Genomic DNA, 13,587 nt, shown 5'->3' on the forward strand with positions numbered 1-13,587 from the left:
CTTCAAAGCTTCACAGAGTAGGCTGACTCTCTTGTTAGAGGCTAATGCACCTGGTGACTTTAAGTTGAAGCCAGTGCTGGCTTACCCATCCAAAATCCTAGGGCCCTTAAGAATTATGCTAAATTATCTATTTTGCCTGTGCTCTATAAATGGAACAACAAAGCCTGGATGACACTCTATTTACAACATGTTTTACTGAATATTTTAAGCCCCCTATTGAGACCTACCACTCAGAAGAAAATGATTCCTTTCAAAATATTACTGCTCATCGACACTGCACATAGTTGCCCAAGAGCTACGATGGAGCTGTACAATGAGAGTAATGTTGATTTCGTACCTGCTAATTCAACATCCGTTCTGCAGCCCATGGATCAAGGAGTAATTCAACTTTCAAGTCTAATTATTTAAGAAATACATATCAAATGGCTATGGTTGCCATAGAGAGTGACTCCTCTGGTGGATCTGGGCAAAAGTAAATTGAAAATCTTCTGAAAAGATTCACCATTCTAGATGTCATTAAGAACATTTGTGATTCATGGGAAGAGGTCAAAATATCAGCTTAACAGGAATTTTGAAGAAATGGATTCCAACCCTCATGGATGACATTGAGTTATTCAAGACTTCAGTGGGGGAAGTAACTGCAGATATGGTAGAAATAGCAAGAGAACTAGAATTAGAAGTAGAGCCTGAAGATGGGCCAGAATTGCTGCAATCTCCTGATAAAACTTGAATGGATGAGGAGTTGCTGCTTAAGGGTGAGCAAAGAAAGTGGTTTCTTAAGATGGAATCTACTCCTGGTGCAGGTGCTGTGAAGATTGTTGAAATGACAACAAAGGATCTAGAATATAACAAACTTCGTTGATAAAGTAGTGGCAGGGTTTGAAAGGATTGACTCCAATTTTGAAAGCACTATTATGGGCAAAATGCCTTCAAACAGCATCACGTACTACAGAGAAATTGTTTGTGAAAGGAAGAATCAATTGATGTAGCAGATTTCACTGTTGCCTTATTTTAAGAAATTGCCACAGCCACTTCAGCCTTCAGCAATCACTACCCTGATCGGTCAGCAGCCACCCACATCGAGGCAAAACCCTCCACCAGGAAAAAGACTAGGACTTGCTGAAAACTCAGACGATGGTTAGCATATTTTCAGCAATAAACTTTTTAAATTAAGGTATATACTTTGTTTTTATACACATAATGCTTTGCACAGTTAATAGACTATAGGATAGTATAAACATAATTTTTTTATGCACTGGGAAACCAAAAAATCCATTTGACTCATTTTATAGCAATATTCACTTTGTTGCAGTGGTCTGGAACTGAACCTGTAATATCTCCAAGGTAGACCTGTATGTCACTTCTAGGAAGTCTTCCTTAGAAACCCTATGTTCTCCTCTTGCTAAAATACCCAGTGACTTTAGGAAAAACTATGTGCAAACAGGAATTGTTTGCAACAGACGTGGATTTTTAGAGTCTCCAAATAGAGGTCAAGTAATCTAATTTACTGGTACCATTCAATCAGATAAACAAGTGTGACATAAATTCTGCTTTTCGTGCAGGTCTCTACTCCCTGGACACCCTGTTTCCATTAGCTTTTAGTATGCTTAATCTCTTTATAGATACGAGAGAAACCTGTCCTATTAAAAAAAAAAACCTTCTGATTTTATATGTTTTATCTCTGGTATAGATAGTCAAAGACCATTAAAAAAAAATTAAGTCCAAGACTTTAAAAATTATCAGTAAAGTAGCTAATCATAGAATTTCTTGAAGTGTGCTGTTACTTGTATCCTTAGCCAGAATTGGGAGGTGTTAATAGAAAGTCTTTCATGCCTTCTACTTAAGGTGGTCTAGCGGTCAACTTCTATTTTTAGGGAAAATACTCTCCTCTGTCTCAGCTCACTGCTTGAATACACACTCCAGTGTTTTCTCTGCTAAGCCCCTCAAAGCAGAGAAATCCACAGTGCTTCAGTGAGAACTTACACATGGCTAAAGATAGTGAAGGGGACAGCAGGATATTGATAAGTCATATTGCCAGGGACTGATCTTTGATATTGTCTAAATCTCGCAAGAACACTGAGCCCTACTAAGAGCGACTGGACTGGAGCATGTGGTAATTGAGTGACATTTATGTAAGAAGCACTAGATTTCTATTCTCTGTTAAAGTTTTGTTTAAAATAGGGCTAGAAAATGATTAATTTTCCCCCTTTTCAAAGAAGAGTGAAAACAATCATTAGCTAGGCCCGAAGACTTAACTTTATTATTTGTACTCTCCAGATACTCAGATTAAGTAATAACCATCATTTACAATGCTGCATAAAACTAGTTTTCATCCTTATTCCAAGCATATTTTCCCAGCAGATTTTTCCAAAGGGAAATGAGAATATTGGCTTTTCCTTCTATATGATAACTTTTGACAAGGAGTTTGTGTATATTATTCGAGGCACAGATTCACGTTTGGAGATTTTGTCTAAGTAGGCAGCTCTTTAGTGATCATTGACTGACAATTACTCTCAATGGAAGGTTACAAAATATATTTATGTCTTCTATGAGCATAAAATGCTCAATCAAAATTTTATGCCCTCGGATTTAACACAGCTAACAAAGTTGTTCTTCTTGAAAATAAAATGATTTTCATTTAGATAAATAGTGACTTAAGGGTAGGGGCAACATCAAGTCACTTTATGAAGATTATATAAATCTAATGTAAACACAATTCTTACGGATTATCTGTCTTTGGCAATTAAAGGCAATTCTACCATTTGCCATTCCAGTCAGCAGTCCTAATTATCATTAAATAATAATTGTTTTGTTTGCTTTGTTTCTTTAAAATCAATGACAGTATATAGCATTATATTTGTATGGATACGTGTGGGCTAGGCCAACGCCTAGAAAACTCTGGTTTGAAGAACCTATTTAAATATGGATTTCTGGGCCCCACTCCCTGAGTTTTTGATTGGGTAAGCCTAGCATGGGCCTGAGATTTCGCATGTCTGACAGACTCTCAGGTGTTGCTAATTCTGCACATGGTGGCCCTGACTCTGAATAGCACGAGGCTGACAACATAGGAGAATCAGCTGCAACACAGGAAGAGAAGTGGAAGGGATGAAATAGATAAAGATTATAGTATCTACTTGTGGGTTGAATAGTAGCCCCAGAAAATACATTCTCCAGGAATGACCTTATTTGGAATTAAGGATCTTTGCAGATGTAATTAAATTAGGTAAGGATTTTGATATGAGATCATCCCGGATTAGTTGGGCCCTCATCCAATGACAAGTATCCTTAAGAGTCTGTCCATAAGAGACAGACTTCTATCCTACAAAACTATAAGTAAGTAAATTTCTGATGCTTTACCAAGTTTATGTTAATTTGTTATGACAGCCTTGGAAAACTAATGGAATACCATAAGTCCAATCATACCAAAGTACCAAGTTCTGTCATATGCTCTAAGGAAAAAGAATAGAATTCTGACACTAGCCCAGTGGACTAGTATAACAGGTTAAACAACGATTGAACGTTGACTAATTGTGGAGTGCTGTTAGATACCTTCTAGGATGTTACTTAATTTCATCTCACCCCCAAATGCTTTGAGGTAGTTACCGTTTTAGCAGTAGTTATAAAAGAGGGTCCCGAAATACAGAATGTCATTTAGTCAGAAAATACTTATTAAGTGTCTACTTTATTCCAGGCTCTTGCTAGATATTCCAGTGGTCAGTGATTTACCAGAATGATACAGCTAGTAAGTACTAGGGATTAAATTCAAATCATGATCCCGTCATTCCAAATTCAGTGCTCTTCTCCGTCATAGCATATTTTATCAAGGCTTGGAGCGGGAAAGTACAGGGCATTTGGCAATACTGACTAGTTCATTTTGACTGCTATGGAATATTTAACAAAGTAGAAAGGAATTTATTATCTCTAACAGACATCTCCCTGATTTATGGTAGCTATTTAACAGTATTTCTTTCTATTAATACCTGTGAAATAGTTTGTACTCTGTTACTTTAATCTTATTTCCCCTTGTAGCAACCCTTTCACTTTATACTCAAATATGCACATAATTTAAGCTGATCCTTAATAACAAGGTAGAAATAATAGCTCTACATTGTCTTTGGAGATGTAGAACATGATTTAGACAATAATATTTCCATATGCTTTTTTACCTTATTTTACCTTATTTACTTATATATATATATGTGTGTGTGTGTGTGTATCACACACACATATATATATATATATATGAAACAAGGCTGGAAAAAATATTTGAATATTACTTTGTGGTTGAAGATTACACACACACAAAAAAAAACCACTTATTTTTTAGCATCATAATAATATGAATTCCCTGAGTGTTTCATACAGACTTCTTTTGAATGGTTATTAAGGTATTTAAGCTGTTTAATAATGCTTTGAGAGTTATTAAATTCAACCTTCATCTCATCATAGTTAATGCTTTTGAACATACAATGTGAATGGCACTCTGCTAGCTGCTAAACATTTCATATATATTAAAAAAATTGTTCCCACCCTTGCAGTGTGGATGCTTGATTCAAGATCAGTTTTATTAAGATTAGTGTAACTGTGAAAGATTTAGACAAAATGGGCTAAGAAACTGCTCACTTTAGCAGGTTAAATTGAAAAGACAAATAAAAGAAGCTAACAAACGTTGAAGTGAAAGTTGCATTGAGGTTCTATCTTAGGAGATGAGGGCAAACTGTATGAATTTGTTAAATGCTTCAATCAACAACCACGACAGTACAGAAAGGACAGTAACACTGGCACTGTTTTTTCTTGTGATATTTGTTTTTATTATATCTTTCTCTGAATATTATTCATTCGTTTATTCCACAAGCACATCATGTGCACCTATGGCATGCAAGGTATGGCATGGAGACAAATGTATTACCTGGTGGGAAGATAAGTCACGTATACCAAAACTAAAGTGTGGGACAATAATTCTGATCTAAATGACGTAGATCATAGCCCTTACCATGGGTAGGTTCATGGGAGTATGTAAGTCTTCTACATCTATGAATTGATTACAGATTTTATTCAGCTATCTTTTGGGTTTTGATTTCTTATTTTATTGCATTTTAGCCAGTGTCTGTGGTCTGTAAAACAGAGAGGTTACTTTAATATTTTGAGGCTTCCTTTGTGACCTAGTAGGTGGTCAAATTTGTAAATGTTTCAGGATTGAAAACTATATGTATTCCTTAATTATTCAGTGCCAGGTTCAATATGTGTTTATTGGAGTAAACTTATTATTTGTGTGTTGAACGCTCCTGTTTCTGTGCTAATTATTTTGCTTTATCATTTTTGTATGAGAAGTAAATTAAAATATCTTATTTGAACTGTAGATTTATCAGTTTCTACTTGTGATTCTTTTCTGTTTTTTGCTTTATATATTTTATGGCTGAGATTCTAGGTATGCACAGGTCAGGACTGTTATACTTTCTGGGTGGATTGTTTCTTTTAGCATTAGGTAATAACCCTTTTTTATCTCTGATTATGCTTTTTTCTAACAGTTATATTGCTACGTTGGGTTCCTTTTGTTAATCGTTGATATATTTTATTCTATCTCCTTACTTTCCATTTTTCCATGTCACCAAAATTTTTAAAAATTATAGCTTTATTGAGATGTAATTTATTCACTCTTTTAAAGTATGCAGTTCAGTGGTTTTTAGTATAATCACAGTTTCGCATCAGTACCACTATATAAATTTAGAACATTTTTTCATCACCCCACAAGGAAACCTCATACCCATTAGTAGTCACTGCCCATTTTGCACCTTCCACTAGTCCCTGGCAACTACTAATCTGTCTTTGTCTTTATGGATTTGCCTTTTTTTATGGACATTTTGGATAAGTGGTGTTGTACAACATGTGGTCTTTGTGTCTGATTTTTTTCACCTTTCACTTAGCATAATGGCTTCAAGATTCATCCATGTTTTAGTAGTTGTCGGGACTTTTTTTTTTTTTAAGATTTTATTTATTTATTTGACAGAGAGAGAGCCAGCGAGAGAGGGAACACAAGCAGGGGGAGTGGGAGAGGAAGAAGCAGGCTCCCAGTGGAGGAGCCTGATGCGGGGCTCAATCCCAGAACGCCAGGATCACGCCCTGAGCCAAAGGCAGACGCTTAACGACTGAGCCACCCAGGCACCCCGGGACTTTGTTGTTTTTAAAGGTTAAATAATGTTGCATTGTGTGGACAGACCACATATTATCTATCCATCAATGAACATTGGGTTGTTTCTACTTTGGGGCTATTATGAATAATGCTGTTATAAACATTCATATGCAATTTCTTGTATGGACATAATGTTTTCACTTCTCTTGGGTATATACCTAGGAGTGGAATTGCTGAATCATAAGGTAATTCTCTGTTTAACATCTTGAAGAACTGTCCAACTGTATTCCAAAGTGGCTCCACCATTTCACATTCCTACCAACAATGTATGGAGGGTGCCAGTTTCTTCACATCCTTCATCTCGTGTTTGTTTAGATATCAAAATCCCAAACTCTTTTGGCCTTATCCCGGTATACATTTTTTTGTAGGCCTTGACCATGTCACTTCCTATCTGTATAGTTTTTGCACTCCTGTTTCTGGCATCTGAATGGTTCTTTTTCTTTCTTTAAAGGTCATAAATGTTTTAAAACTTAAAGATTATTTTACCTGGTGTTATTATATGTTTGTGAAGTGAGAAGGGGGAGTGGACATGGGAGATGGGCACTCATATTGGATTAGTCTACTATGCCTGGAAGTTGAGCAGATCAGTGTAATTTTAGTGGCTATGAAGTGGTTGACTTGGGGTTCCAGGTGTGGTTGAGAGCTGTGGGCCAGAGTTTTTCTTCTGGACTGAATTACTTAGACCATATAGGACCCATTATCTTACTGAACTCATCTAGTCCCATTTGAGCTAAGTCATCTTTTTGTTGTTATTTTATAGATGCAAGTTTCCAAGAACACTACTGAAAAGAAGAAACCCAAATTTAGGAGAAGGAAAAGGTATTTCTTTTAATTGAAAAGTATTATGATAAAATTGAAATGTGTATATATATATATATGTGTGTGTGTGTGTATATATATGTATATATATATATATATGATTTAATCATTATGACATTTCCCCCGATTCTTGATTCTTTTTCTCTAAGGAAACATTAACATTTTCTAAAAGAATTAAGGTGATAAGTAGTAGTTTTAGAAGTATGGAGAAAGTTTTATGTTTATACAAATATGTTGAAGCAGAACTTTCGAAGATTAACATCGCATGAGCAAGCAGATGAGAAGCAGGTGTTTGGTTTAAAAATAGTGCAAACCAGAAACAGGCCTTTATAATGAACTGATAAGCCACCAATGACAAGTTTTAGTGTTTATCATTGAACCAACCACACTGTTTATTTACTTTTTTTTTTTTTTTTGATGAATGGTAATGTATTAAAAGGAGTCCTACTCAAAGACAAAGTCTGACTCCTGATATGATAGTCCTTTTCTATTCTTTGTCCTCTTTCAGAGGATGAATACTTAATTTTTAAAAAAGGACTTACTGCCTTATCTTAGTTATACTTCACAGTAACCCCACCAAATAGGTAGGGGGTATATCATAATCATCCTTATTTAAAAGATGAAAAACATGACTTAGAGAAACTAAATGGCTTTCTCAAGATCTTATGGTTAGAGAAAATGCATTTGAAAAAATGTTTTCTGACTCTAAGTCAGCAACACAGTGTCATGGGAAAAGCATGGATTTTGTAGTTCTAGAGAATTTAGCTGTGTCATGCTCAACCATTTCCTACATTGTCAAAGTTCTCAATTTCTCAGAGCCTCAGGTTCTTTATAAAATGAGAGTAGCAATTTCTTAGTAGGTTTTGGGGGGGAGGATTACATGAAAAAGCCTATATAAGGTACTCAGTGGATCATTAGTGCTTTTCACCTAGTGAGAACTCAGATCAATGTGATTTCCCTTTGGTTTTTCACTGTTGTCATGCTGTCTTACTGTATAAAACCACCAAGGAAAAGTACCTCAAGATAAAGAAACGTATTCATAATTTATAATTATCAATGAATATACAAAAGTGGCCACTTAAATATACATGATTGATCTTTTGAAACTGAATCTGTCAAATTCTTTTTCTAGGAAAGCTATTTTAAAATGCTCTTTTGAAAATGTTTGCTCAGATGATGCCTTATCAAAGGAAAACATGGGTATGTGAAGGCCTATCCTGCTTTTAGTTCTTTTACTTCTTTTTAATTCTACCAAATGTGGTTGTAATTTTTTGAAGAAAAAAATGTTTACATATATACATATATGAGAACTATTAGTGGGTCAGTTTTGGTATTGATTTACATACTAGATCTCTTCAGTTGTCTTTAGGTTTCTATTCCCGTGAATTAAATTTTCTCTAGCACTGTCATGTATTTAATTTTTTAAAAAAATAAAGCACCAGTGGCTGTGGGAGGAAATGCCCACATCAATACATTAAAATCCAGACCTCTCCATTCCAAAATTATTGGGGTCCTCGGGATGCCAAAGGGAGAGAAAGAAGAAAAGCAGCAACTTGGGGCTTCCAGCTGAATTAATTGCCATTGGTATTAGAACACAGTAGGGTGAATGTGGAATGCAGGGAGAAAGTTTTAGTTTTCAAAAGCACTTTACTCTTCCTTCATTTTCAATAGTCTTGAAAAGCAGGCAAGTGCTTATTTGCAAGATGGAACTTTGGCAGCCCCACAGAGGTTCCAAAGCCCATTAAACCCCAAGAAGTTGTCCATGCCATATTTCCTCTCCTTTGTGGCCACCCCCAGGACCTACAGCGCTGTGTTTCAACTGACTAAATAAGCCATTCATCTGTAGTCTTATTAAAAGAAAGGAAAGCAGTCTGAAGAAGGACAGAGTAGTTATTTTTTTAAAATCCTTTTGTTCTCCTAAACCACTACAAAATTCTGTTGTTTTTGTCTCTTCTTAAATGTATTCTGCTACTACTTTCCTGCTAACTTGGGTGCCTTTTCTTGGCTATGTTGTCCCTTTGCCTCACATAATTAGTTCAAATATTCCTGTAGAAAGGCAAAAGTCAGTTTATCCCTGGACTGAGTTCCCACTAGGAAACTTTGGTACTACAGCTGAGGGCTCCAATGCTGGGATCCTTTCCACCTCCAACTCACAGGGGCTACCGCAGAAGAAAGCCCTCAGAGCCAGGAGTCCATTGACTGGAAATCACTCTTCTGCATAAATGAGTGAATGCATCTGCATAGTTATCCACTGACGCCCTTTCAGGACTCTCACATTCTGTGGGGCTCTCAAGTCTCAATAGTTAATTGTTCAGATCATTAACCTGATCTGTGTTTTACTCCTTTATCCCATTTCAAACAACTAAAAAGCAGAAACATCTAGTCTACTGTGTTCTTTGCAAGAGCTGCCTACTTCTTGAAAGAGTGGTTCTTTTTCAGTGGATTAACCCCCCCTCAGTTTTTACCCCTACCCATATTTCAGTGGATCCCTTGATCTAAGTCTCTGAAATCACTCCTTTTCTTCTTGGCTTGAGGTAGGATCAGTCCTAGATCAAGCGAAAATTATCTTCTACTTGAATGTCTGCCCTACTTTTTGGAGCCATTTTCCTTACACTCCCAGGTGCTAAAGTTTCCCATCAGCCTCCTGCCCAGATTTGCTATTCCTTTCTGGGTTTTAAACTCTACCCTTTGCTTTTCTTTCTTTCTTAGTTGGAGGTCAGGAGGAGAGCTAATTAGGGTAGCTGCTTTATCTGTCCAAGTGTCAGTTGCTTCATCTGTGATAAAGACATGCAGTAGAAGCCCTCTTATCCAACAAGGAGAGGATTTCTGGAAATTAATAGAAAAAGTTGAGGAATCATTAAATAATTTAAACTGTAGGCCCATGCCTATGCAGATTTAATCTAAGAAATAGCTGTTTGTGGAGCAAGCATATCTGTGTTTTGGGGAAAATACTACCAGGAATATTATGAATTATATTTGTATTGTCTCTCTAACTCATTTTCTTTTCAGTGTTTAGGGACAAGAAGATTCATCTATAATGATGAAAGATAATACCAATAGTAATAATAATAGCCAACTCCTGTAACAATTACTATGTGTCTTCACTGTTCTAAATGCTTCATATATATTTATTTAGCCCTTGTAAGATCTGTATGAAGTAAATAAGGTAGATGTTATATCTCCCATTTTATCAATAGGGAAACCGAGACACTCAAAAAGTTATATGGTGTTTCTAAGTCACATATCTTCTTAAAATTAATCAAAGTGTGCAGCTGTTTCCTTGGTTGCTTTGAATATCAGGAACTGTAAAGCTAACTATCAGGTTTTGGTACAGTACAGGTAGTTGACCTAAGCAATTTTAAGATTTCATTATTGCCCTTCATACCCCTTTAATGAACTGATTTTAATTTCTTTTTGTCTTTTTGGGTTTTCATCATTTGTTTTGTTGTATCATTGGTTTTTGTTGGTAAATACCTCATTTCTTTTTGGGTAGTAGACAGTCTATAAAAGTTTAAATAAACAAAAAGTTGGCATATTATCCATGTTCAAATGATAATCTATGGCATTCATGAATATATTAGCAAAGGATATATTCTTCACCCCACCTGTGACAAATAAGCATGGAAAAGAATGGTTAATACAGGAAAGGTCTGGATCATGGGGAAAGCCCTAGGAGAGAACATGAAGGCCTTAGGGGCTGGGGCTAGGAGGTAGAAGGGGTGACAGGGAGAAAGGTGATTTCTTGGTGCTTGGGACAAACTTTGCCCAACTACTCTTGGTTTGGAGTTACCTTTAGCCTCTAGACTAAAAGGTGGGGTTGGCCCACATGCCCCTTTCCTAGAAAACTCCTTGCCTCCTATTTCTGTTTGTGTCTCCAGGAACTGTGCTCTCTTCTTCATTACATTCCAACTTGTATTTTACTCATCTCTACATTTAAATTGTAAGCACACAAGAGGAGTGTTTGTGGTTACTTAATAACAAAACAAAACCCAAGTACTTTTTTGTCCTCCTTACCCTCTTCCATAAGAATGCCTTCAAAATTTCAATATTGAAGTGACCCTGAAAGTTTATTGAAGATGATATTTTTCAGTGCCAGCTTTGGGATAGGTAGCCTAACCAATAGCCTCTTTACATAGGAAATAAACAGCTTCTTTAAACATTTAGTAGAAAAGTAGAGATTGGACAAAACTCCATAAATATACACTTGAAGACTTTTAAAATAGTGACTGATTTATTTAGACCAATAATAAGTTACTTCTTATCAGGAATGGAAAAACTACACAGATTATTGTATAAAAATTCATTTTTAAAAGCCAGATACAGACTTCAGGATAAGAGATACCTTTTTCTTACTTTTTAAAAAAACTTGCTCTGAGTGATGGAATAACTGTAATGCCTCCACTTTACTCTAAACAACAAATTGAAACAAGTCAGTGAAACTACAAGATAATCAGTATTGATAGAAGATGATTGGTCATGCAATCAGCAAAGGCATTCATTCTGTCTCTATCTTTGGAGGATATCATTGGCCAATTTTGATAAACTAGTTTGTAGATTACAGTAACTGCTGTTTCTTGAGAATTATTTTTGAACTCTATCAGTTTACAATATAGGAATACCTATTTAGAAAAGCAAACCTCCCATCGCTCTGGCAGCAGAATTTGACATCAGTCAAGTTGGTGTTATGAACCCTGGTTGATTTATGAAGTCATCCATTACTTTATCTACCCTTTGATCAAAAGGCAGTGTACATATTTTTCCAGATCACTTGAAAATGGAGGGCCTACAATGCCATTCGGCAATGACATTCATTATCATAAATTGATTGTATTTTAGCCTAGCCTTAGAAATATAAAGATGTTTGTGTGCCATTTTTCCTTTACAGCATAGCTCAAAATCCATCTTCTCAACAGTGCATTAAATGTCAGTATCAATTTCCATAGACTCAGAATGTAAAGTAGGAAAGCACAACGTCTGTGAGTGGGACTGGAGAGTCAGTGTGAAGATAACCACAAGTATCATCTGTGAAGTAACAGGTCACTAAGTAGGAAATCTATCATAAACAGAGGTTAATTCCATTAACAGAATTGCTTCAATAAGAATGTACATGCCTGTAGAAAATTCTGATTCAGTAGACATGAGTTGCATTCATGTTTTTTTTAGTATATTCTCCAGGTGATTCTTATACTTACCAAATTTTGAATACGATTGTTCTAGAATGTGATAGTTCAAATTCCGTGTTCTTATACTTTAGCAATTACACAGGACACATATATATGTGGGCACAACTAACAGGTCAGTTCAGTTTTTGTTGTGTTTTTAAACATAGGAAATGGTTCTGTGGTATGCAGATGGCTTATACAAAACTACTTTCAAACTGTTTTGAAAGAAGTCTTCCATAGAGAAAACCTGAGATTGGCTGGGAAGAGATGATGGCCAGAAAGGCTCATTGGTCTGTGCCTACTCTCTTGAGTGCCTTGCCCTTAGTAGGCAAATAATTGATATTTGTTGAATGAATATAAAAGTACTTGGGGCGAGTGATAAGTATTGACAGAAAAATTATTTTTGTAGGTAAAATTGTAATGTGAAAAATGTTAACTAAAAATTGTTTTTTTGTACTGCAGTGACAACCAAGAAGGGGAAATTTTTCTATTTCATAACCTCTCATGACTTTATTTAACACTATTATTTAATAATGTTCTAGCAGAATTTTAAAATGTCCTTCTAATGAGTAAAAGATAAGAGAAAATTATCACCAAAGAAGATTCTAATAAAACATGGATTCTTTTGAAATGGAGGAAAGGAAACATAAAAATTTTCACATTAACAATCTCTCTTTTTCACCTTACCACATGCTTAGTTTACAAGGATGCCCGTGTGTGTGTGTTCATACACACATAAAGGAATGCATATATCCTATGCACTCTTCCTAAACATGATTAGTTAGAAAATTTTAAAATATGTTCACCCTAGTGCTGAGAATGCCTTGCTTCCATATTCATTGATAATATTTTAGCTTGAAAGCGTATGTCCTGCGTGGGTCTATTTTCATGTTCCATGAACTTTTAGCTGCTCTACCTCGTGTGATTTTTGGTGACCTGCCAAAGAATGGTGGATAATAGGAGGTGGTATGTCAGATTTTTGTCACCAGAGTGGAAAATGATGAGGTGTATATTCATGGCCTTTCTCTTTGAATCATGTTGCCTTTGGAAGGACTTCTCAGATGCTCCATCTGTCTGTTGTACAGGACCGCAGGCCACATGTGGTCTCCTTTCCTTGATTTTTATTTCAACAAGACTGTATCAGCTGAAGTGTTTATTTTATTTCAGTCAGGAATTCAACTGCTTGTTATTAATCAGTAGATGTGTCTATAGTTATATAATAGTAGTTCACTTCTTTTATGGGGTTGTTATTTTATCTTAGCAAGTTCAGTGAATTCATGTCACAGTAGTACACACACACAAATTTTATAAGTGTGGTATTTAAAATATATCCATATCTACACACAGATATAGATACAGATAGATATCAGGTTAAGCAATTGAGATGTGTTGGTGTTTGAATTAGGAATAGACTAG

General features: G+C 35.7%; 1 protein-coding gene across 4 annotated transcripts in view; it reads left to right on the forward strand.

The window, feature by feature from the left end:
- Nucleotides 1-13,587, forward strand: part of ZCWPW2 (zinc finger CW-type and PWWP domain containing 2) — a 148,612-nt gene that overhangs the window by 109,420 nt on the left and 25,605 nt on the right. For all 4 annotated transcript variants that reach the window (XM_048216061.2, XM_057316114.1, XM_048216060.2 and 1 more), the window contains exons 7-8: nucleotides 6,951-7,009; nucleotides 8,142-8,209. In XM_048216061.2, coding sequence (XP_048072018.1) covers nucleotides 6,951-7,009; nucleotides 8,142-8,209 — 127 coding nt within the window. The remainder of the gene's footprint in view (nucleotides 1-6,950; nucleotides 7,010-8,141; nucleotides 8,210-13,587) is intronic.

This window comes from Ursus arctos, unplaced genomic scaffold, assembly GCF_023065955.2.
Source record: "Ursus arctos isolate Adak ecotype North America unplaced genomic scaffold, UrsArc2.0 scaffold_20, whole genome shotgun sequence".
Taxonomy (NCBI): domain Eukaryota; kingdom Metazoa; phylum Chordata; class Mammalia; order Carnivora; family Ursidae; genus Ursus; species Ursus arctos.